At 43.2% G+C, this 23,972-nt stretch overlaps 3 protein-coding genes across 3 annotated transcripts in view; 1 reads left to right on the forward strand and 2 right to left on the reverse strand.

Annotated features, from left to right (window-relative positions):
• On the forward strand, positions 1-3,495 carry chst12a (carbohydrate (chondroitin 4) sulfotransferase 12a). Its single transcript, XM_080855934.1, has 2 exons — positions 1-81; positions 1,812-3,495. The coding sequence occupies exon 2, from the start codon at positions 1,871-1,873 to the stop codon at positions 3,182-3,184; it is 1,314 nt and encodes a 437-aa protein (XP_080712060.1). The 5' UTR covers positions 1-81; positions 1,812-1,870; the 3' UTR covers positions 3,185-3,495.
• A 14,981-nt stretch (positions 3,496-18,476) lies between these two features.
• LOC308379063 (QRFP-like peptide receptor) lies at positions 18,477-19,784 on the reverse strand (the record flags this gene model as incomplete). The annotated part of the gene is made up of 1 exon (XM_080856118.1): positions 18,477-19,784. One exon carries the CDS (start codon positions 19,782-19,784, stop codon positions 18,477-18,479), a length of 1,308 nt encoding a protein of 435 aa, XP_080712244.1.
• Positions 19,785-21,843: 2,059 nt separating this feature from the next.
• Positions 21,844-23,972, reverse strand: part of grifin (galectin-related inter-fiber protein) — a gene marked incomplete at both ends in the record, with an annotated part of 42,308 nt that continues 40,179 nt past the window's right edge. The window contains 2 exons of the mRNA XM_080856279.1: positions 21,844-22,008; positions 22,488-22,650. Coding sequence (XP_080712405.1) covers positions 21,844-22,008; positions 22,488-22,650 — 328 coding nt within the window. The remainder of the gene's footprint in view (positions 22,009-22,487; positions 22,651-23,972) is intronic.

Consider the following 23,972-nt stretch of genomic DNA (forward strand, 5'->3'; position numbering starts at 1 on the left):
GTGTCAAAATACCCCGCTCGCACATCCTTTCTCAGCTGACGCCGTCTGGGGTGGAGAGCCCAAAAGAAGTCCTGTGGAGAGGTGAGCCTACCGTTCAGGGATGTTTTGATAGACCATATTTGACTAAGTCGTTGGTAGGTTTTTTCACGCAAACTAGACTACCATCCAATACTAGATAGAGGCGAATCTCCTATCTGATGATTCTGAGCAGCCCGTGAACGTTATCTGGACCTGGGGAGGGGGCAGTGATTCGGAATATGCTTTCGTTCCAGCAGATAATATTTTCACTTTCCACTAAAGAAACTAACTGTAGTTACTGTAGTGTAGCACAGAGTGCTAAAATACAGGTAGTGAGATGTGTTGTACGAGTTCGCGTTAGATAACGTTCTCGCCAACTGCCCTCCGCGGTGATGGTGTCAAAGAGCTACATTGTGTGGCTCGGTAGAATGTAGAGGTTGCTGCTGCACATGATGAATAGGTTTAGGCTACAGTGCTATAGCGGGCTAGTCATGTATCTTATCGAGTTATAATAATATTAATTAGTAGTGTAATCTTAGCGGAAATGTGATAGTCTACTATATCTTCAGCGGCCGAGTAGCGTTAATACCTAAGCTTAAGAAGGACCTAGCTTAATATCGTTGAAGGAAACGGAAGTAATGGGCAGACTTATTTGACCACTGGCACTGCTATTTTCGAACAGAATAGCCAGTGTCTTTAAATCAAGTTTCCTCGTTTGCGTAGTGAGGAAAATCTTATGTGTGTAGGAAACATATAAAACAATGTTTACATTGATTCGTTTTAGGTGGGTGTAGCATATATTAAGTGGGGGTTGTAATGTATAAAAAGTAGAGGTTTTCCAACTGTGTCTATACTACGCGAGAGTTCCCTGAATAAATATAGTCTCACAACCAGCCACTATTTTTGTTTTCATCTCATCATGGTGTGAAGTACCATACCGCAGTCTGAGAAACACACACTGAACTTTTTTTCCATTGGGATTTGTGTCTGTTACTGTAACGTCTTTTTTCTTGCTTGCTGTTTTGTTAAACCAACTTCAGAAATCCACACGCCATATAATAAGTTTGTTGTGAAATACTGAAAAATGCATGTCGTATGCAACTACAAATACATGTCCTATAACACACAGTAAGTTCAGGATTGAAGAAGTGTTGAACACAGTTGACTCAGTAGGCTACCGTGATGGCCAGCCCTAGACCAGACCAGTCAAGTCATGGGGTGAATTTCAGGTTTACTCACAGCTCCATGTTACTTTAGATGTTTAACTTGAAATCTTTTGTACATGGTCGTAAAAATCTCCCTATTAATGTCAACTGGTTTAAAGAGACTGTCTGGTGTTTTTCTCTGCTACATTCCATGTGTGTGGGGTTTGTTTTTTATTTTTTTTTAAAAAGCCCCAGATGTGAAAATGCAGAAGTGTCACTTTTAGGCCACCAAATGGGGATTTTAAGGCTTAAGGACGATGATAATTGGCTGTTTTGTACAGAACAACAGAATTTGAGGTTGGTGAGGCAGACTACTTGGCCCTTACCACTGTAATCCTGAGTGGAAGATTTGTATAATGATCCAGCAGACACCAGCATTGTGAGATAATGGCATATTTTCACGAAGACTGAGTTGAAGTCTACCCCTTATATACTGACCCACACTGCCTACAAGATTATAACTATTGAAAACCCTGTGAAGGAAAGCTGTCACTGAACTGTTGACATGACAGACCATGCTGACATGTACTCTCTGATGTTACTGATAGTATTATCTCACACTCTTACTCACTCTCTCTCTCCCCCCAGCCAGAAGTTGTAATGCTTTCCACTGGTATGGGACCTGGTAACACGGAGCTGAGGTGAGGATGGATTCCCCTCCGTTGAAATCAGTCAAAATGGGAAAATCAAGACTGTTTCGCATCTTTCTGATCCTGGGCTCCGTGTTCATGATCCTGTTGATCATAATCTACTGGGACGATGTGGGGGCGACCCACTTCTACCTGCACACCACCATATCTGGCCCTCACACCTCCCGACAGCCCCCGGAGGGTAACCCCGATCCCAAACCCAAGCCGGGCGCGGACAAAGAGCCCTCTTTCCTGTCGGACATTGATGCCTTTGTCAACCAGTTCCTGGTTGGCACTGCGGACCCCACCGAGCAGGTGAGAGGGGAGCGCCTCGCCGGCGATGCTCAAAACCAGTCCAACGAGTCCAAGTCGGACGAGAAGTTTGTTCCCAGGCGGGAGTGGAAGATCCACCTGACCCCGGTCGACCCGGATATGAAACAGCGACAAGAGGAGAGGAGACGGATGGTCCGCGACCTCTGCAGCGCCAACAGCACGTTGGACTTCCCCGGCAAGAACAGGACGTTTGACGACATACCCAACAAGGAGCTGGACCATCTCATCGTGGACGACCGGCACGGGATCATCTACTGCTACGTGCCCAAGGTGGCGTGCACCAACTGGAAGCGCATCATGATCGTGCTGAGCGAGAGCCTGCTGGTGGATGGCGTTCCGTACCAGGACCCGCTCGACGTTCCCACGGAGCTCATCCACAACAGCAGCCTGCACTTCACCTTCAACAAGTTCTGGAAGCGCTACGGCAAGTTCTCACGCCACCTGATGAAGGTCAAGTTAAAGAAGTACACCAAGTTCCTGTTCGTCCGCGACCCCTTCGTCAGGCTCATCTCCGCCTACCGGAACAAGTTCGAGCAGGAGAACGAGGAGTTCTACAAGAGGTTCGCCGTGGTCATGCTGAAGCGCTTCGGAAATTACTCAGACCCCCCGGCGTCGGTCGTGGACGCGTTTGCTGCCGGCATCAAGCCCACTTTCTCCAATTTCATCCGGTACCTCCTGGACCCAAACACGGAGAAAGAGGCGCCCTTCAACGAGCACTGGAGACAGATGTACCGCCTCTGTCACCCTTGCCAGATAAACTACGACTTTGTGGGGAAGCTGGAGACCCTGGATGATGACGCCGAGCACTTGCTTAGAATCATGCGCGTCGACAACGTGGTCCAGTTCCCGCCGAGCCATCGGAACCGAACCGTGAGCAGTTGGGAGCAAGATTGGTTTGCCAACATTCCTCACGAGTCACGGAGAGAGGTCTACAAGCTCTATGAGGCAGACTTCAGACTGTTTGGATATGCCAAACCTGAGAAACTTTTACATGAGTGAAGTAGTGCTCCTGTGCGTTCCAGTGGAAGGATAAGAGTATGGGAATACAATATTTTTTGTTTTAATGCCATTGTTAGTTTACTGAAAAGTTTTCTAATAACCCTGGGATTTTGTACGAGGGATGCTTTTATTTGTGTCTTCACACGTCATCTTAGTGATCCAGATATTTCAATTTGCAATACAAGGGTTTGAAAAGAGGATAGCTCAAAGAACAATTTTATTATTTTTGATAGGTCCCGATAATCTCAATGACCGGATTGGTAAACACGGTGATAAAGCAGTTCAGGCAAATGTTTCTTCGACGGTTTGGTTTTTCGTGCCAAACTCAGTTTGACAGTGTAAGAGAGTTTTTGTATAATTTTGATAAGTAAATATAGAGAGTTGAAGCACTTTCTTTAAAGGAGGAAGAAATGTCTACTGTATATCAACAGTATTTTATTCTAAACAGTGAAAGGGTCATTGCTGCTCACACAGAGAATTTAGGACAGCTTCTTAAAAAGGGAAATGTGCAAATGACCAGTCAGTCTAACGAGTTTATAAAACAAATGTTTATTTACGAATGTTTCTTTTTAATTTCGGTTCATTTTATATAACTCCCCTCTCACAAAAGAGGAGGTATGAATGTGACTATTTGTTAGTTTATGCGAATGTGTTAAAAATGCAGCTACCTTGCATAGATTACATGTTTTTTTTTTTTTGTATCTTAGTTTGTACATATTTTTCTCGTTAAATGGCACAAGCATTCATCGTAGCAGTGATGTTATTTAGCATGCAGTGGGGCAGATAGGCTTTGCTGGCTATCGGCATCGAAAGGAAATTCTGTTTATGTTTCTGAGGAGGATTGTCAAGCTTCTTTTCCTCTGTGTTCGTGACACTCCTCCTACTTTTTTTATCGTCAGTTTCCTTTGATTTAGCCTCTCTTCCGTCTGGAAGGAGCACCGTTGAACTGGCTGAGTTTGTTTTTGCCGTAGTCATCTGCATGTCACAGATTTGAACGGAGCATGTGTGCCTTGCGGTCCTTTCCACAAATGCAGATCTCCTGAGGGACTCGGTGAAGAGGGGATTACAGTGCTTTCCTACTCAACCAGTGCAGTGCAGTTATGAGGATTTAGTGTTTGTTTAATTAATAGAAAAGGGAGGCAGACTGCTTTCTTTCTGAAGTTTCTTATGATTTAGGACATCGGAGAAACCATGTTAAGCACAGAATACTAGTTGGTTTTATATCTGCTTACATTTTGTCCTTTCAAGGGGCAACAGCAAAGCATTATTTGCATTGCAATGGTTCTTCTTGCAATGGAAAGATCAGGACAAAGATTTTTTTTAGTTGAGAATTAGAAACTGGGCACTTCATTATCCATTGTACCGCACTCCTTCAAGATCATTTTGCCATCGTAGAATTAACCTGATGCACTTTGCACGGAGTACTGTATTTTCTGTTCATGACTCTTGAGAATATGTGTGCATATGTGTTTGATTTCTTTTGGCAGGCTTGTGTTTTTTTTTTCTTCAAATGGATCCTGCAATGCTTTGGTGGGCTTGGGTCAAGAGAGGTGTCAGCACAGAGCCCACAGTCCACATAGCATACGTTGGATAAGAAGGGACGAGGCTGGAAAGATGCGTTACCTCCTCTGACCAACTAGGCCTCAGGTCAGCTCTGGAGGAAAAGTAGATTCTGGCTTACACTGCACTGTTGCACCCACGCTGTAACGGTGCCTTTTTAAAGACAAGGGAAGTAACGTTTACACAGCAAAAAGCATAAAAGAAAATAGTATTTTTCTAAGTCTGAGTATATTTGTCTACGGAAAAAAAAAGACTATTGTTTAGGAACTCCTTGGGAAATATTTTAATGATGTATAGTATATATGATGTATACTGTATGTTTTTAAAAATATTACTATATCTGGCCAATGGCTAGGATGCAGAGACTTGTCGATGCATTTTTTTTTTGTGTTCTTTTTGACGTTTGGTTTCATGTGGACTAAGCACATCCTTCTCCCATGGTCCATCAAACAGGGTCGCGTCAGGAGGGGAGGGGGGTTGCCAAAGTGGGCGCTGCCTCCTCAGATACAGGTTTTGCACCCTCTGGTAAAATTAGTTAAACTTGATAAATTACAAACTTGCCGGTCAAAATGTCCAATAATAATGCTAATACAAAACTAGGTCATTAAACGGGACGTTTGAGTTTTAACCCAAACTAAGAAATCAACAACGATTTATCTTATTGTTTATTTCATTGACTTATAGTCACAAAACCCTACAGCCTATTCCCAGTAGACAGCGTGGGAGAAAACTGATTTTATCCCATCACGTTTAATTCTCTGTGAAGGTTCGTTCTGAGTGTGCAATGAATAGAAAATCTATTTTTGATTGCCAGGCTCATCATGGCAATCAGCCAATTGGTTCCATTTCTCTAAGGAGGGCGTAGTCTATAGGAAACCTCAGTGACCAAAGCCTTTTCTAGGTTTGATTCATATGACCGTACATGCTACCAATCTTAGCATTGTAAGGCTAACTCATTTTACTGGAGAAGTTCTGCTCACCCAAACCATGTTTTGCACACAAATCAGCGATTTATGGATGTATCTCTTCTCCTTTGTGCCATTGCTTTGATAACCTTGTTTTGTTCAGGCTATAACTGGCAGCATAGGCCGTGAAAAAAATATAATTTGCAATAGAGTATGCAGTGAGTATGTATCAAGCTAGCAGCAGTAAACGATGCATTTCTGTGGTCCTTGTCGTTTCAGAATGCTTGAAAATTGTAGACGAGTAGGATTTGGACATTATCTAAATATGTTGAATTAAGTTGCCCACCCTACACTAGAAATCGTTGCACCAGCTCCCCCCCCCCCCCCCCCCCCATTGCAAATCTCAAATGCCTCCCAGTCATTTGTCCATGCAGCCGGCCCTGCAAACTGAAGATTCTTACCTCTCCTATGTACTGTCATTGCCTGTGTTTGAATATGGTTGTGTAACAATACAAAACTTGACGTTATTTTTGGGTAAAGTTATGTGCCACAGAACTTGGAGATTATGATCTATTCGTATGTGTTTATTTGTGTTTATTTGTGACCTTTCTGATGCCTCCGTCTAAATGAAAGATTACAATGTGTGTCCTTAAAGGATCTATTTCAGTCGCAGCAAGTCCTAGTTGCATGCAATGTTTAGTTGCAGGGTAAACTATAGTGTTAGTTCAAAAAGGGATATCGTTATGTATAGGTTTCATCAGGTCTGAATAGTAAAAACAACTGTTAAGTGGACTGGTTTTAGGTCACAGTGTTCAGTCCTTTATTTATTACAGTATTATTTAATACATTTTCAGGCAGTTAGAAAATGTGGGCATGGTATTATACCTTGTAATATATTTTTCATCGTTTTCTCAGTTCCTGCATTTGCATTGCATCGAAGTTGTGTGTGTTACATATTTTGATTCCCAGTTTGGGCATTAAAGTGACATGGTTTAATAAAAGATTAAGCATGTTTTTTTTTTAAAGGTTCAATGGATGTGTGTGTGTCTGTGTGTGTGTGTGCACTGCAAGTATATCTTGTACTGACAGCAAAACTGCCATATCAGGCTTTACAATAAAAGAGCAGACAGCTAAACGTAACCACAATAAAGATAATAAGAAGAAGACACCATTTGTATTCACTTTCACAACTTAAAGCTAGGCAGGTCATCATCCAAACTGTGGACGAACTTTTGCACACGCACACAATGACAGCTAAATATAATGACGTGGTTTGGAATGTAATACACATAAATATTGGGGAATTTTTTGTGAACGCATGCGTGTAGACGTAGGACACATTCAGCATCCTCTCAATAGATCAGACCTGGGCAAAGTGCGGCCCCAGGGCCATTTGGCCCCCCCGCGGAGGTCAATGATAAATTAGGAATCAAATGAAAAACGATTAAAAAAATGATAAAACTATTCATTTGTATACTTATACTATTGCATTGCAAGCTTGCTCTCTTGTGTGTGCCATGTGTATTGGTCGTCTGGGCACACCTTTAATACTGCAAAAACATCCCAGTTTTTCCTGCTGAATAGACCTAAGCCTACTGGTCTGGCCCTCGACAACAGTCCCACTATCTCATGTGGGAAAGGAATTGCCCACCCCTGCAATAGATGAATCAGAAGTGTCCTCTAAACCAAATTCTGCTACTTTCGTGTTTGTATGTTTGCCACTAGATGGAACCAATGCTCCAGTGTTTTCCAAATTCATTTAAGAGTATAATGCTCCGGGGATAAACTCCCTTCACAATCCGCTGTATCAATGCTATGACCGCACTCTGTCTTGAGCATGCAGGCTCAGAATGGGTGCATAGGCAGGTTAAACAGGTCTCCAAAACCTCTGGACCCTTGGTACGAATTCTGTGGCGATAAGATTGGCACGGATTTGGTTTGGATCCGTGTCAAGAGTCAATAAATAGTCCACGCGCCATAGTGCTTCGTGTCCAGTTTAGTATTGGTAAGCGTTGCTGCCTTCCAAGCAGTTGATGCGGGTTTGATTCCCGGTCAATGCAGGATGTCAGTGTCAAGTTACTTTGGAGAAAGGTGTCTGCGAAATACTTACGTTACATTTAATCAGTTGGCGTTGTCACAAAGTAACTGACTAAACATACAGCATACACTGACTTCGTTGTCATTGGGGCCGGAGAGAGCGCAAGTGACCGTAGTGGCCCGTGCGTCGACCCAGCGCTAGGATTGGACCCACCGCAGTGGGGAAGGCAACTATTATTTTGACTCTCCACTGACAAACACCAGGTTCCCGAAAAATGCGTCCATGGCAGCAGTAGATATACTACTAGCACGTGAAGACCATTCCACTGACCATTGACAGATAATATTCAAAGTACTGGTATGGAATCTAACAGAATATAGTGCCCTGACTATATTTCTGGTTCCGTAGTCGTAGTTGGTGCCGTGCTGAAAAGGTCAGAGATTGAACAGCATGTTATCTGGGGCAAACGTTATAACAGAACGTGCTGTGCTTTCAAGACATCCCTGCATGTTGAAACTCCTACTGCATGATCCACTCCTCAGTTGTCCTGGTTCACGGGGTGACTGTCTGCCCCTTTGGGGATTCTAGGTGTCCATTTACCCATGTAAACATTTAGGAATCTGTGTTAAAAAGTAAAATTTGTTAACGAGTGTAATGCATTTCAGGTTTAATAAATAAAAAAAAAAGAAACAGCTGAATAGTCTATTTGCTTTGGCAGAGAGATGCTCGAAGAGATAGAAAGAAATTAATGTTTGCCAAGCTTCTTAATGAACATTCTCATGAATACAGATAACACATCCATGAAATGGATGATCTAAATCCCAAACTGCCAGAAGTATACGGTACATAGCCTACATGCAGTGTTTGCCAGAGGGATTTTTAGCTTTATCGAGCTATTAAGATTAGCCTGAGATTAAAGTTTTGCTTCTAAGTGTACTGACTGCATGATGTTTTTTTATGACAATAATGGATGATGTTCATATCCAGGATAGCTTTGCACAATATACAGCATTGCCCAAATAATTGGCCACTACCATGTAATACTGTGTTTGTATGACAATAAGCTGGTGTTGATTAATTCATTTTTGATTACGACAGTAGTGTTAATGGAAATGGAATGAATTATAATTTTTCCCTGAATTGCAACCTACCTTTGTTCGAGTGCGGTAAAATACCTCCTGTAATTGCCTAGCTTCAGTTTTCTCAATGGCAGAACAAAACAACATGGGAATAACTTAACAGAGCCATCAGTAAGAGAAAAGCTATTATCTTGGAAAGTGCCAGCACCTTAATTTGCAAACCTGGGATCAGATTGACTCCATCAGCAGACAGGTTCTAAATGTATTCTTTTCTTACTATGATTGGCAGCTACATTCTCCCAAACACCTTTGTCTTGAAAACAGACCACTTACCATATATTTGGCAACACATCAGAAATATGAGCTGGCTGATTGTACGTGATGGGGCTCTGAAAGTCATTTTGGGACTGTAATATCATTCAAGTTTCATCTAAAGCAGAATGTGTGGGATTTTCACAGTTTGCTTTTCCTTCCTTTTTGTGGCTTGCAACACAACAGAATGGGAGTCAGTAATGTTACCGTGGGATTTTGGCTCAAGTAAAGACAGCATTGTTTTTTTGCCCTGATCCTGTCACTTTATATTAAAAGTCTAGAGTAATACCAAGTGTCAAGATCTTAACTGATTAGCTCTAGGGCATATTGGGTAAAGCAATTGCACAGAGCAAATTAATGCAGTTAAACAGCAAAATGATGCATGCCTTAGCTACTTTAATTGAATAAGTATTGGTCCTGGATATCTGAGAAGCCTTGGCCCATCTTGCCCTCTTTGCAGTGCTCAAAAAATGAAAAACACTAAAGGTTTGTTGAAAAAAAAGAACACGTCTCTTGGATTATGTTCCCATATAATTTTAAATTATCCGGGACATAAGCACTGACAAGAACTGACAAGAACACAACTTAAATGACGACGGAACGAGATCGGGCCGTGCCCTTTTCTGCATGGTATACACTTCAGCCACTAGCACGCTGTGCTACACTGACAGGAAATTGTTGAGTCGCCTCACAAGCCTCGCTCTGATTGAATTACACCCGGCAAGGAGGCAGCATGGGAAAAAAGCAAATGCTATCTTCAGCTGGAGAATCCTGTTAGTGTTTTCACAAAGAATAACTTACTTGGAGAGACCTGGAGATTATGAACACAGGAGGTCTCGGCCACTTCAATTCAACCCATCTGAAAATGTTTCCATGTGCTCTGTGTGCGATAAACTTTGCAATGGTGTTGCATAAGCAGATGGTTTAAAACAGATTATGTGAGTTTGATAAATCCTAATCCACTCCAGAACGTGAACAGCCAGATTTTCATGTTGGGCTGTTAACTGGTCTGTTCTAAAAGGCTATAGCTGCAACAGATTCACACTCATACATTCATTGCCCCACTGTCTCTGGCACTGGTAGTGGTTGGAGGCACTGCAGCTATGTCTAAATCCATATCGTGTACATTGTCATTATAAGTGCATGTACACAGCAGTTCCAATAATAAACGTTGTCAACATTTATAGATATTGTCACACTGTCACAGTGTTTGTGTGTTGGCTGTCTATATGGTGCGGGCTCCAATTCGGTTGAATGTCTTTCATCTTTGCTAGCTTGTCACCTGTGTCGTGGACTATTTTCCAATCTCTAAAAAAAATGTGAGGAAATGGACCATGTCGATGAGTGCAGGAAATTAAGGTCCCCTGCAATTTCCCCCACAGCGCTGTCTGATGTTTGTGACCTTAGCCCCGCAGCTAGAGGGTGTTCTGGCCAGCTGGCATGTCTCAATCCCGGGAAAATTACCCAGCGTTGGTGCAGATGTGTCCGGGCAGGGGGGTCTCCGGTCTGCGGCAGCATCTGGGTGATAGACGTCCTGTCATTGTTGAGACTGTTCTGCTGGATGGAGGACCGGCCTTTCCATCGCCACACCTTCACCTTATGACTGGAAAGTCTCTTTTATACTCCAGTATTTTTTTTTAGCTGACTTGGAATATTTGACGGGAATTGGAGAGCTAATGCTGGTGTGGTTTGGTAGGCGCTATAAGCGGATGTGTCTATATTCTGTAATAAATACGTCGGATAGCTTTAGGGCCTTCAAGTATACGCTTTGATCATTCTGTCTCGTCTTATCCCTGCATCAAAGAGCCTAGTCAAAACAGAGGACATGTGTTAAGCGTGTGTCTGAAGTGTTTAGTAACTGTTTACTTTGGTTAATTTGTTCCATGAGCCCATACTCTCACCCAGCCCCTCTTAAGAGAGATAATTATAGCATTGCTGTATTGAAAGACTTACTAAGAGAGTCCCTCAAACGAGCTCTCAGGGTTAACACACACACACACACACACACACACACACACACACACACACACACACACACACACACACACACACACACACACACACACACACACACACACACACACAGAGACACAGACACACACACACACACACACACACACACACACACACACACACACACACACACACACACACACACAGACACAGACACACACACACACACACACACACACACACACACACACACACACACACACACACACACACACACACACACACACACACACACACACACACACACAGCTCTCAGGGTGTCATTAATGGGTGATACAGATCCCACTGCTGTTGGACTGGCTTAGCACTGAGGGAGAGCAAGGTGTTGCAGAAGAAATGATTTGCAGTCTGAAACTGTCATTTGAATTTGTTCGGTGCTCAAACATAACATGAAACTGATTCCTGTAACAATTTAAATACACGGTATCGAAGCTAATGAAAGTTAAAAGATCGGATTGAAAAGCAATTCACTGTACAAGAGAAAGCACTCGTCAAGACTGAGATTTATTACAATCCATGGTGTCTCTATTGCCCTAAATTAGGCCTTGTTTCTGCAACACCACCATTGCCCTTTAATCTCCATGTTGACAACATATGATGAATGACAATATATATCAGCTACTGTTTGGGCGTCGAAATGTGTTGCCTTGTAAGAGAGAAGTTGGATATGATCTATAGCCTCTTAGTGCAGTGGGTTAAATGACACAATACGTCATTGTCCTCAGAAGTAGCAATTGTTGAGAGAGAGAAGATGAGTCAAATGATATAGTTATATATTAATATGCAATAGTTATAATGTAAAATATTGTGTTTACATTAATAAAGCGTTGCATCTGGAGTTTAAATTGAGGCTTGAGGTTTAAACAAAAGTCTCATACCATCTCTTACCATCCTCACAAACAAAATCTGTAACACCAAGCACATTTCATGTGAGTCATTAAAGATCAGCGAGGTTGCATTCCACAGTACAGCCAGTTTTTCCAAAGACCTTCACCCTGGTTTCTGTACTTGGCATTTTTAAACTCGACCAGAGGGAAATAACAGAAAGATACCCAAGGAATTGATTAAAATTCTGTTCACGTTTTTCTGTGTGTTCATAGCGAGCGAGCCCTCAGTGCTATCCCATTCTGCGTGGTGTCTTCAGTTTTTCCCAATTTATCATCGATTCCTAAGTTAACACAAGGTTTGTCGAGAGCCTGTGGAGGATTAGCACCGCGACACACAGGGATCCGAAGGCTAAAAGGAGTCCATCTGATCCAGAGGGAGGGAGGGAGTAAGGGGCCCTGCACTGTTCTCATCCTGATCGTCAGTGATCCATAGATGCATTGCTTGAACACTCACCAACCACCAGATCAATAAGTGTTATTATCCCAGTTGTTACCTGGTGTTGGTGTGCTGTTTGTGTGGTGTGTCATTCATGTGTGGTGGGTCAAATCATTGTGGCGTTTGAATTTGAAAAATGCCAAAAAGCAGAAAAGGTTCAAACAAACTAGCAAAATCCTTTCGAAAAACCCATCCAACCCCTGGAATGAATACTCAGATGTCTGATGGTTCCTCATCTCGTCCCGGATCGCTTGCCTGCGAACGTGAATGAATCGATCTCAGGGTGTGATGACAACAGTCATTGGACTGGAAAGGGGGAAATAGCACTGGGAGAGCCAAGTGGGCGTGGGGCATGATTATGCTGTCATCACCACCACTTGGCCATGACAGAGGGCTCGTCCGGTCTCCACGGAGATCCCAACCGCCTGCCAACACACAGCATCTCTCCACCCCCCCACTGAGCCACTTACCTGCCTCATATACCACCGTCTCCGGTGAGATTTCAAATCAGGGTGCCAATCAGAACCAATCAGAAGCTGACGTTAAGCCTTAGAGAACATATTGGCCCAAAATAGCTCCCTACAAGTTCCTAAGGCCTGACGGGTGGTGTTTCTCTCTTGTGTCGACACAACTAGGTAGCCTACTCCTGTAGGAATCTGCAGAATAAATCGTCTCGATCACTACATAGTGCTCATTTTGTAGCCATAGCAATCGTTTGCCTTATGTACAATAACCACGGTCAGGTTTGTACATCCAGGACAATTGGATGATTCAATCAAAAGTAACTGAAGATTGAATTTGGAAATATAATTGTATTTGCGGGCTGGAAGTGTGAAATTGCTCTTTTGGTGATTGGCTGTAGTGTCTGGTGGAGCTATCCAAGCATGGCTCTTATTTAGGCATGCCAAAACATTAAGGAAATGCCTTCTGCTTCTCTCCAGTGAACAGTGTGTTCTTGGAAAGACCATTTCCTCAAAAGTTTGATTGCAATCGCTCTCTGTGTTACTTGCCCAACAGCATGTAACCTGGAGCCATGGCAGAGAGAATGTCAAAACAACAATCTAGGGACAGCAGTTCAAATTCAGGAGGAAAAAAAAGGAGCATTAAAGGAGAAAGTTCACAATAGACTGTCTGGCTGGTTCGATTTTCTTGATACATAGAGAGACTAGAAAGGCATGATCACATGGAGAAGTGTTAATTATAGGAATTGATTTGGTGAAGCATGGTTATTACACACTGCACACTAACAAAGATGCTTTGTGCAAACCAGCAGGTGCCCATTCACTAAAACCCAAACCAAAACATTGCTTGCAGCTGGTTGTATGAAGCCGAGTAATTATTATGGCAAAGTAATTATAACCTGTTTTGAAACATACAAAATACCTTTAATAACATCAGCCCTTCAAAGGACACAATGTGATGAGTACTGAAATTATTAGAGGGAAAACGGAGGAGAGATAGAGGAGAGATGGAGGAAAGGTGGAGGAGAGACGGAGGACAGACTTCTGTCCTGTGTGGCACAAGAACCACTGTTATACTTATACTTTTGTGGAAGCTACTGATATCATAAGCTTCACGTTTATATATTGTCCTTTATAACTTAAGACTGCCTTGCAAAAACAAAATGGCAATCCGGAAATTGTTTCCTTGTAGTCATTATTCACCAGATGGCAAATGCCATGTTATTTCATATTTTCTTTCAGCATGTTTTGACACATACTGATGAGGGTTGCAGGCTGCGAGTGAGTTCCTCAGTACTGCATATGATATTCTCCATGGTTGGAAGTTAAATTGCAAATATGAAGTGAATATACAGTCTGGTATTGTGTGTATCATACTAAGCTGATGGTAATGTGAGACAAAAGCAGTAGAAGACACATGATTGCAGTGATCTTCCCCGCCATGCTAATTATAGGCGATGAATGTTCTGAACAGATGAAACCGACGGAATGGCTCAGTGCCAGTTCTACCACGTTCTAGAATGTTCTTAAAATATGTGTGAACACATTGAATTGAAAAAACATGATTTGGGAAGCAGCTCAAAAAAAAACCTTAAACAAAACAAGTGAAAAGAAAATCATAATTATAAAGCTAACAAGCTAATTATATTCCACAAGGAATTTGATTACAAGAAATGAAAGAAACCTTTTTTGAACACATATAGGCTTTGAAACGCTTGACTACATCATCCATTTTATGCTGTGTGCCAGGACAAGGGAATTCAGAGTAACCCGACAGTGAAGCTGAAATGAGAGGGAAATAAATAAATAAATAAATAAATGTATTGTGCACAGTAATATGGCTGACCAGGTATGCTGCCTCTGTTGCATTATGCATGCAGCGTATACATTTGAATTACTCCACCATGTGGTTGGTCACATTCCTCTTCGAAACTGACGGAAAGACTGAATAGAGCATTCACTGATTTTGGGAAAGGAAAGGAAGGACACCAGGGAGACTTAAAAAAAAACAAATCCACACGTTTAGCACCTCGCGACTAGACTACTGCAGTGCTCTCCTGTCCTGTCCAACAACTCACTGAGCCGACAACTGATACAAAATGCTGCTGCTCACACACTTACTATAATTGAAAAACATGAACACATCTCAACCGTGTTGGCCTCTCTGCTCTGACTCCCTGTCAAACGTCAACGCCTTCCAACACACAAAGCTCTGAGTGGCCTAGTTCCAAATTACCTCAAGGATTTATTTGTGCCCTCCTGCCCACCAATACCCATTGGTGTAGTCCAGGGTATACCCAGATATACGGAGTATACCCACTTATTTTTCAGTCCGCATTGCGTATACCCACTTCTCAAAACAGGGCGTTTATCCTTTGCTGTATGGGCTGCTTAAAAAAATTGCAAAAAAAAGAGTATACCCACTTCTCCAGGGACCACTACATCACTGCCAAGACCCATCTGGTTCCAGAGAGCAGGTCTTGATATTCCAAAAGTATCAAAAAGCACAATAGGGGGGGCACTGTAGCTCACACAGTAGCCTCGGCCACATTTGGGCTTGACGCCCACGGAGGACACGGGTTCGAGTCCGGTCCGTTGTCATTCCTCCAGTCCACTCCCCACCTCTTCTCCCTCTCATTTCCTGTCCCACTCTTCACTAACCTATCAATTAAAGGCATAAAAAAAAGCCAAAAAAAAAAAAAAAAGCACAATAGAGTAGAGTAGAGCCTCTACAGTAGAGCCTTTTGCTATCAAGCCCCCCCTCCTGTGGAATAATCCTCCTATCTCCATCGTTTACATCTTTAGATAAGATAAGATAAGTCTATCTTAAAAACGGTCCTCTTTAGTGAATCCTATCCTGCAAACAATATTCCCAAACACCATGCCAGGCAATCTCTCTTTATTTATATCAGATTGGTTGATATCAGTTATATATATATATCAGTTATTTTTTTAGTTATATCAAAATAGGTTGTTGAGATTGATGAAGTGGTCATATTGCTTGTTGTATGCCAGTATCTTCCCTTACCCTAACCCTGGGTTTATATCCAATTCGTACTCCTGAGGAGGTTACCTCACACCCATCATCACCTCTTACCCTGGATAGTTTGTGGTATGCTGATTCCACCTGATCCACTCATCCACTTGCAGAAAGCCTCTTTTTATAGCTGCCTATTCCCTCCAAAACTGCTATGCATAATTTCTACTCTGCATGTGATACAGCTCATATACATATTGCTCGTCAGACTTTTTACCCATAATATGAATGAATGGCATCATTGACACTGTTTTGTGCTTCAAAGTTCTACTTATCCTTATAAAAGTAAAGTTATGAGCATACCGCACACCCACCAAGCTGTCCAATCCTTTCGATGCTGTCTCTTTCCATCTTGTATGTATGCTAGTATATCCTGTTTTATCCTGATGCATGTATGGTTTGATCTGCTTGCTTCCTATTCTCTCATCTCCTCCTCCCTTTCCGTCTGCCCCCCCCCCCATAGCAGATGGACCCCCCCCCCCCCCATAGCAGATGGACCCCCCCCTTATGAGCTGTGTTCTGCTCCAGGTTTTTTACCTGTTTAAAGTTTTTCCTTGCCACCGTTGCTTTAGTGTTTAGGCTCTGGGTTCTGTAAAGTGCCTTGAGAGAATTTCAATTGTTATTGGCACTATACAAATAAACAAAATGTAATTCAATATTATACAGTAGATGCATACCTGTCTCCTGTATTTTGCATTCCTGTTGCGTTCTTATTATGTGTGACAGTGTGTAAACAGTGTAGAAATAGAGCTTCTTCATTCCTTATAAACACCGTTACCTATGAATGATAGTATACTATCTCACTACAGTGAAAACGGGCGCTGTTGTACTCTATGCCTTTTACATGCCCTCCTGAGAACCTCTATAAAGTGACGAGATGCCTCCTATTGCAGTTGGCATTTCATAACACAGCTCTTACAGCTTACAGCTCTTAGAGACTAAATTGCATTAGTGCCAAATGTGAGGCCACGTTAACGGCGGCCCAATCAAGGAAGTCATATAAAAGGGAGGAGGGGAGCGGCTTAGTGATGACCAATTACTGGGTTTCTCATGGTCTTCTGTAAATACAGATGTGAATCTGAATAGGTGCACAAAGCAAAAGGCTTTGTGCCAATCCATTGGTTATCTGTTATTTCCCTGGCATTATATTTATATTTTTTATATATACTGTAAGCCTTTTTCTTATCTGTCAATAAAACAGCATCAGCATATTTTTTCTCAAGTTATTAAAAAGGGCTGGTTTTCCCATCCCTTGTCCTATGTACGCATCCAGCTTTCATGAATTTGACTCTGCCTTAAGCCATTGGAAATAGACTTTACATCAAGATTAGCAGAGAGGCTGGCTTGAGATAAAAAACAGTGCTGATGTAAAAACACCACACAAAAATATTGAATCAACACTGTTTGGATGGCTATGTTTTATTCATATCAACACTGTAGACATGGAATATTCACTTGACTTTTTGCGAAATGTACTGAATTATTCCTTGTGGGGAACTGGTTTGGTTAAGTGGCTTGAGTCCAGAAGCTCATTCTTTAGTCTTAGAAATATGAAGCCTGACGTCAACAGTCACCCAAGCCCATATTAAACACATTTATTAATGTGAACCCCGTTTTGTCTGCAAGTGGAAGCTTTCACTTCACATCTGTTGTCCAGCTCAGAGTTTGTGCACTAAATGTTAAATAATGCATTGTATTGTCAATCTCGATGTCACTCCCAAGGCTTTGCAGATATTGCTGCAGGACTCATTTTTAGCTCAACATGGAACAATTCGCTTTAATCCAGCCAGACCATAACTCACATTACCCCTCTGTTTCGCCTGAAGCTGGCCCCGAGCCCTGGTTAGCAGCATCTTAATGGCTGTACATGCACACACACACACACACACACACACACACACACACACACACACACACACACACTGACCTTCTACAGGAAACACAGACCGCTCACAGTCAGAGAAGATGTCTAGGATACAAATCTGCACCAACACAAGGCATCTACTACACTACAACAAAGTATCCCGAATCCGTCTTAAGACTAAGACTTAAGTGCATGACGTAAACAGCTGACATGGAAGTACATCATTAAGTTCTTCATAGACAAAATTTTAGTATATTTGACATTGAATATTTACTGATGTATTTTCTTTTATCCATGTATCCCATATGGTTAATATGATGTGGACACTAGACAAGACACAGCTGCTGATGTCCTGTTGATGAATCCAATATTTTCCTACTTGTTGCAAGCCTTTGATTTCACATTCAATTAAACTGTGTCCATACATTGAGCCAGAATTAACAAAGTACATTCTCAACACTGCGAGTGGGTTTGTTTTGGAACAATATTCCACTTTCCACATTCATTTTTCCACGGTCCATAAAGCACAAACACTGAAAACTCTACGTCAACTAAACGAGAATCGTCACACACTGGTTTTAAGGTCGGGCACCTCCACTATATCTCCGCCCCAGGACCACTTCATCACAAGCCCAAATTTCATGCAACAACCTGCCCCAAGCGCCTTGGAGCCTGCAGGGTTTTAAAGGGGGGTTAAGTCCTACAGGTCTGTTAAATCAGAGGTGCTCCTTGACCCTGTCCTTTCCGAAAGACTCTGAAGCGATACCATCCGACTGGGGTTCTCATCCACACTGGTGTGAGAGCACCACTCTGAGAAGGTGTCCTCGGATGACTGGTTCACCCCCCCGGGACGCTGGTGCGACTTCTGCCGTCTGAAGGAGAACATCCTGGGTATGCTGCTGCTGCTGCCGGCGGACGAGGAACTGAGCAGCGATATGAGCCTCTGGTGGTATTTGGTCTTGATGACTTTGGCCGAGCGGTAGAGGTCGCCGATGAAGCAGTAGCATATGGGGTTCAGGCTGGAGTTGGTCAGGCCCAGCCACTGGGCGAACGGCCTCAGCTGCAGGACCCAGTGCGGGGGGTGCTGCACGTGGTCGATCCAGATGTCCGTCAGGTACAAGGGCAGCCAGGCGACGGCGAAGAGCAGCACCAGGGCCACCACCATCTTGGCGATCTTCTTGCGCATCTTCAGGCGCGAGGAGTGCACCGCCTGGCTCTGGGGGTCGAAGGTGTCGAAGTTGTGGGAGGCCTTCCAGAGCTTCTTCCCCGTGAGGAAGCTGATGACCAGGTTGAAGGTCACCGGTATGCAGTAGAGCGAGACGAAGAGGAGCACGTTGTAAACCTGCTTGTGCCTGGCCTGGGTCCAGCTCTCCCGGCATATGGGCAGCACGATGTCCCCGATGAGCGGGATCTCGTCGCGCCTGTTCATGAAGATGAGGGGCGAACAGATGGCCGAGGATAACACCCACACCACCACGATGGTCCAGACGATCTTCCTCCGGGTGAAGAACGAGCGGGCGTTGAGCGGGTTGTGCACGCTGTAATAGCGGTTCACGCTGATCACGGTCAGGCTCAGCACGCTGGCCGACACCGACACGGCCTGCGTGAACGGCACCGCGCGGCACAGGAAGTCCCCGTACACCCACGCCGTGTAGATCTTGTGGCCCAGAGTGATGGGCATGCATATGAGCACCACCATCAGGTCGCACACGGCCAGGTTGATCAGGAGACTCCTGGTGGCGCTCACCCCCGACAGACGCGTGCTCCTGCGCCCGGTCAGCACGCGGATGGCCATGACGTTGCCCACGAATCCCACCATGAAGGACAGGATGTACATGATGGTGAGAGCGATGGTGGTGGGCTCGTGGATGGTCAACAAGAAATGGGTCTCCAGCTCGCCGCTCCCATGAGAAAATATGCTATTGTCAATGTCGCCTGCTTCGTTGAAGGATTCATTCTGTAGGTTAAAGAGTTGCCCGGCTTTCCGATTTTCTGCTGAGAAATTCATTTTATTCCCCTGGGGCATGGCAGGATGAGGTGTTCTGATGTAGAGCACTCTATCTGCATAACCTGTTCACCGCACATCCCGGCGACGAGTCCCGGAACTCGGACGCAGAGTGGGAGCTCCTCCGCATCGAATTTCAGGTGGTTCCCATTAGGCTTCTCAAAGCAATCAGTTTAGTTCCGTCAGTTCGTTGCTGTGAATGAAAGAGCTCCATCAGCATCAAAGGGTATGTAACGGCAGTTCATTTTACCGCTCAAAAACGAACTTGGCTCTCTGGTTATCCCCACAAAAATGGTTCTCTACTAAAACAATACTGAGCTGCATTAACTGCTATTGACTAAGTGCGTAAAAGTATTTCGTTATATCGGTTTAAAACCGAATTATATAGTCTGTCATGCCATCCATTTAACAAGTGAATGCTATGTTTTCTGCCTGTCAACCAGTAGCACTATGCTGTAAACGCAATACAAAAAAAAGCTCTAAAATGACAACAAATGGGCCAGAACTAACCAGCTCCAATAAGTTAACACATCATTAATCTATGAACACGGAAATGAATGTGGTGGAGAGAAGCGCTATGCATATAAACAGGTGGCAGATATTGCGCAGGACATCACTAACTGAAATGTTTAAATAGCTGTTAGTCCGCTACAAACCATCAGTAAATGTGCTCAGCAACAAATCTTATCAAACAACCAGTTACTTAAAACGTGCTTTCGATGAGTCCAAACACACAGCACCCAAATGACAGGCAGAAGGACAATCCTTACCTGTTTTCATGATAATCTCTGGAAAAAGACGTCAAGTGCCACTATAAAGGATTTGACGTAGACAAGCAATCCAGCCTTCCACTTTTCAGTTCACATTATCACGCTTGGTGAACTGACATCTACGTTTCTGAACCTCCATGCCTTTTCTGTCTTGGAATGAATCCCCGTAGAGGCGACTGTATGCCTGGTTATATCTGGAGCGGAGAGGTATGCCACTTGCGCGCCAGGGCACTTGTGAGAGTGTGTGGAGCGCGGCTTGATCTGTTTTCATCACGGCGCGAGCAAATTACAGTGTTTTGGTAAGGTACCAATCGAATGCAGGCGACAGAAAAGGGTGGAGGCAAGTAGCAGTTCATGTCTTCTTAATAAAAAAAGGAGGTAAAAGCCTTTTAGCCCTCTATGTTTAACTATGTTTAGCCTGCTGTCGAAGCAGTTCATATAAACATCACACACACGATTCTATCAAATACAAGCGTGGAGTGCAATGAAATGTATTATCAGTCAACTCCTTAGTGGAAAAAAAAAACTGCATAGAGAAATAAATTCTCAATGACACATTCTCTGCGCAGGGATTGTGTTGTTGACTCCAGATAGCTTAAACCAGTGATCAAAGGAGAAATCCTGTCAGTAATTCTGGGTGGATAAACTCATTTCAATGCCTCTAATCTGAATGAAAAGTGCACCAGATGTTGCCCTGCAGGTATCCAAGGGTAGGGATTCATTTTGGAATGTTCACTGAAATGTTCCGAATCCTAATGAGGACATTTATCCTACACCCATACATCCATTTATTGCTGGTGCCTATGGTTGTGGAGTGCCAGGACAGGGTTTGCATTCAATTAATTCTTCCCTCTCCGACCTCTTAAATTAATGCAAAGTTGTACATTAATGTCCGATACTTTCATACGCATGCAAGTTTGAATGAATTATTCATACATTTGACTTTTGACATATATGGTCCCCATCGCCACGAACCTGCCGCTGATGAAAATGGAAGTGAAATCCATTAAGCATCAAGAATTCATGAAGAAGTCAGCCAATAAAGCTCAGTTACTGTCAATTCTCTCATTTATTTTTCAGATTTGGTTCCCCTAAACATGACATTCAGATAAGCTATATCCAAATCAAGGGGGTTAACATTTTTCCTGGCAAAGTTTGAATTCCAGATCTCCACCAAGGTTGAAGGATTAAAACACACGATGAGGGACAAGGACTAATCCACTACAAACAAACAAAAGCATACTGCTGCTAACGTGCATCCAGAAGGCATCCATGTTAGAGACGCCCACACCTCAGTAGAAGTGCTTCTTGGTGATCTCTAGCGAGGAGATGTTGACGTCATTCGCCACCTGCACCTTTGTGATTGTCTTCAGGTCTTCCACGCGGTGTTTGTACTGCATGATCTTCGTCTCGTCAATGTAAACGTGGAAACTTTCATTGTCTGAGTAAATCTCAATCTGTAAAGATGAAAAAAATGAGTGCTGGTGTTAGCCATGCTGTCACGCCTATGGCTGTTGGCCTTCCTAGCAGGAAATTGATTTTATATTGCTCCTATATAGTAAACCTGCAAACACACACACACACACATACACACACACACACACACACACACACACACACACAAACACACATAGACACACACATAGACACACACACACACACGCATACACACACTAACACGCATACACACACGCACACACACACACACACACACACACTAACACACACACACAGACAGACATAGACACACACACAAGCACACACGCACGCACACACCCATAGACACACACACGTGCATGTATTGTTGTTGCACAAGTTCAGAAATTAAAAAGGCAACAGCTATTTATGAGTTACCAAAATGCAAGATGTTATCTAAAACAATTTAGACTAATCCAGAAGAATATTTTCAGTTAGCCCGTGTGTGGGCCACAGTCACCTGGAAAGGCTCCTCAGCTCCGAAAGGAAAGTTGGTGCATCTCTCCTCCTGTCCCCAGTGGTTCGCCATGAAGGAGTTGCAGACGATGTCAGACTCTGCGAAGCGTGGGTTGAAGTGGAAGGCTATTCTGTCATCCCGATCACACAGGAAATTAATCTCAAACCTAGGGTGCAAAGCATGGAGCATTAGAAGGGATTCGCCCCGAAACCTAAGTGGAAAATGTCGGAGCCGAAAGAGTCACATTAGCGGGGAAGGAATAGGGTCATGAAGGTCATCTGAAAATGATAACAGTATGATGATAAAGTAACTGAGTTTCTCATCTCCCTCTTCTTTTTCTTCTTCATCTTCTTTTGACCCTAAACTTCAGGGCTGACACAAATTCTGACAAGGAAAATGAGAGATTATCGCTCTCCCTTCCTGAGATGGGACAGGCTTACTCAGGTGTGCACCCTGTTCTCATTAACATAATACACAATCATCGAAGGCAGTCACAGGGGACGTCCAGTTTTCTTCTCCCTCTCTCTCCCTCTCTCTCTCTCTCTCTATCAGGTTATTGTCACTCACATGACTAGTTTCCTCAATATTCTGATTTCTTCACCACCTCGTTAAAGAATCATTGGTATTTGTTATTTAACGATGATGAATGTGCATCTGTCTTCTGCTGTGCTTTGTTAACTATAGGGTGTCATTAAGTCCTCACGCTCCATTGTTGATAACTTGATTCCAGGTGTCCATGTTGTGAAATCACTTGCAATATGGCTCCATGTAACATCCATCCACCCACCCATGCAGGAGGTTTTGACTCGTATAGAGCACAAGAGGTATTCACAGTCATTAGTATTCTATAGCGGTGGTTGAATGTGATACCCATATAGCATACTGTCTATCTAGGACTGCATTGAGGGCAAGCCAAAGTGAACCTGCTCTGTCTCTTCTCAGTATAGAAGACATCTGTTTGATGTGCAAAATCAGAACACAACTCTTGCGATCTTGAAGAGCCTTGAGGATTGACTGGAATTACTAAGTAAGCTAGTTGCTGATTCCAATTTTCTAGCGCTTTGGCGGTTTGGTATTTGGCAAACATTGTTTCTGATCTCCTTCATGTGTAATCTTCATGATGATTCAATTCTCACTCTTACTGTACAGGCATATAGATCTCAATCACTGTGACTTTGCCGCTTAACTAATGTTGTTGAAATTAGATGAGGGCCAGGCACACAATAGGAGGGGTAGTCTAGAGAAACAGCATAAGGCTGGGGGTGATATACTACTGATCCAATATAGTCTCATATTGATCTTAAATTATATACAAACCATTTTGCTATAAATAGAGAATATATCAAGCATCAACAGTAGGAATAATAGAGTATGAATGGAATAGAGTGAGATGAGGGGTGGTCTATCGAAACAGCATAAGGCTAGGGTGATGTACTACTGATCCAATACAGTCTCATATTGATCTTAAGTTATATACAAACCATTTTG

Source organism: Sprattus sprattus (assembly GCF_963457725.1).
Source record: "Sprattus sprattus genome assembly, chromosome: 18".
Classification (NCBI taxonomy): domain Eukaryota; kingdom Metazoa; phylum Chordata; class Actinopteri; order Clupeiformes; family Clupeidae; genus Sprattus; species Sprattus sprattus.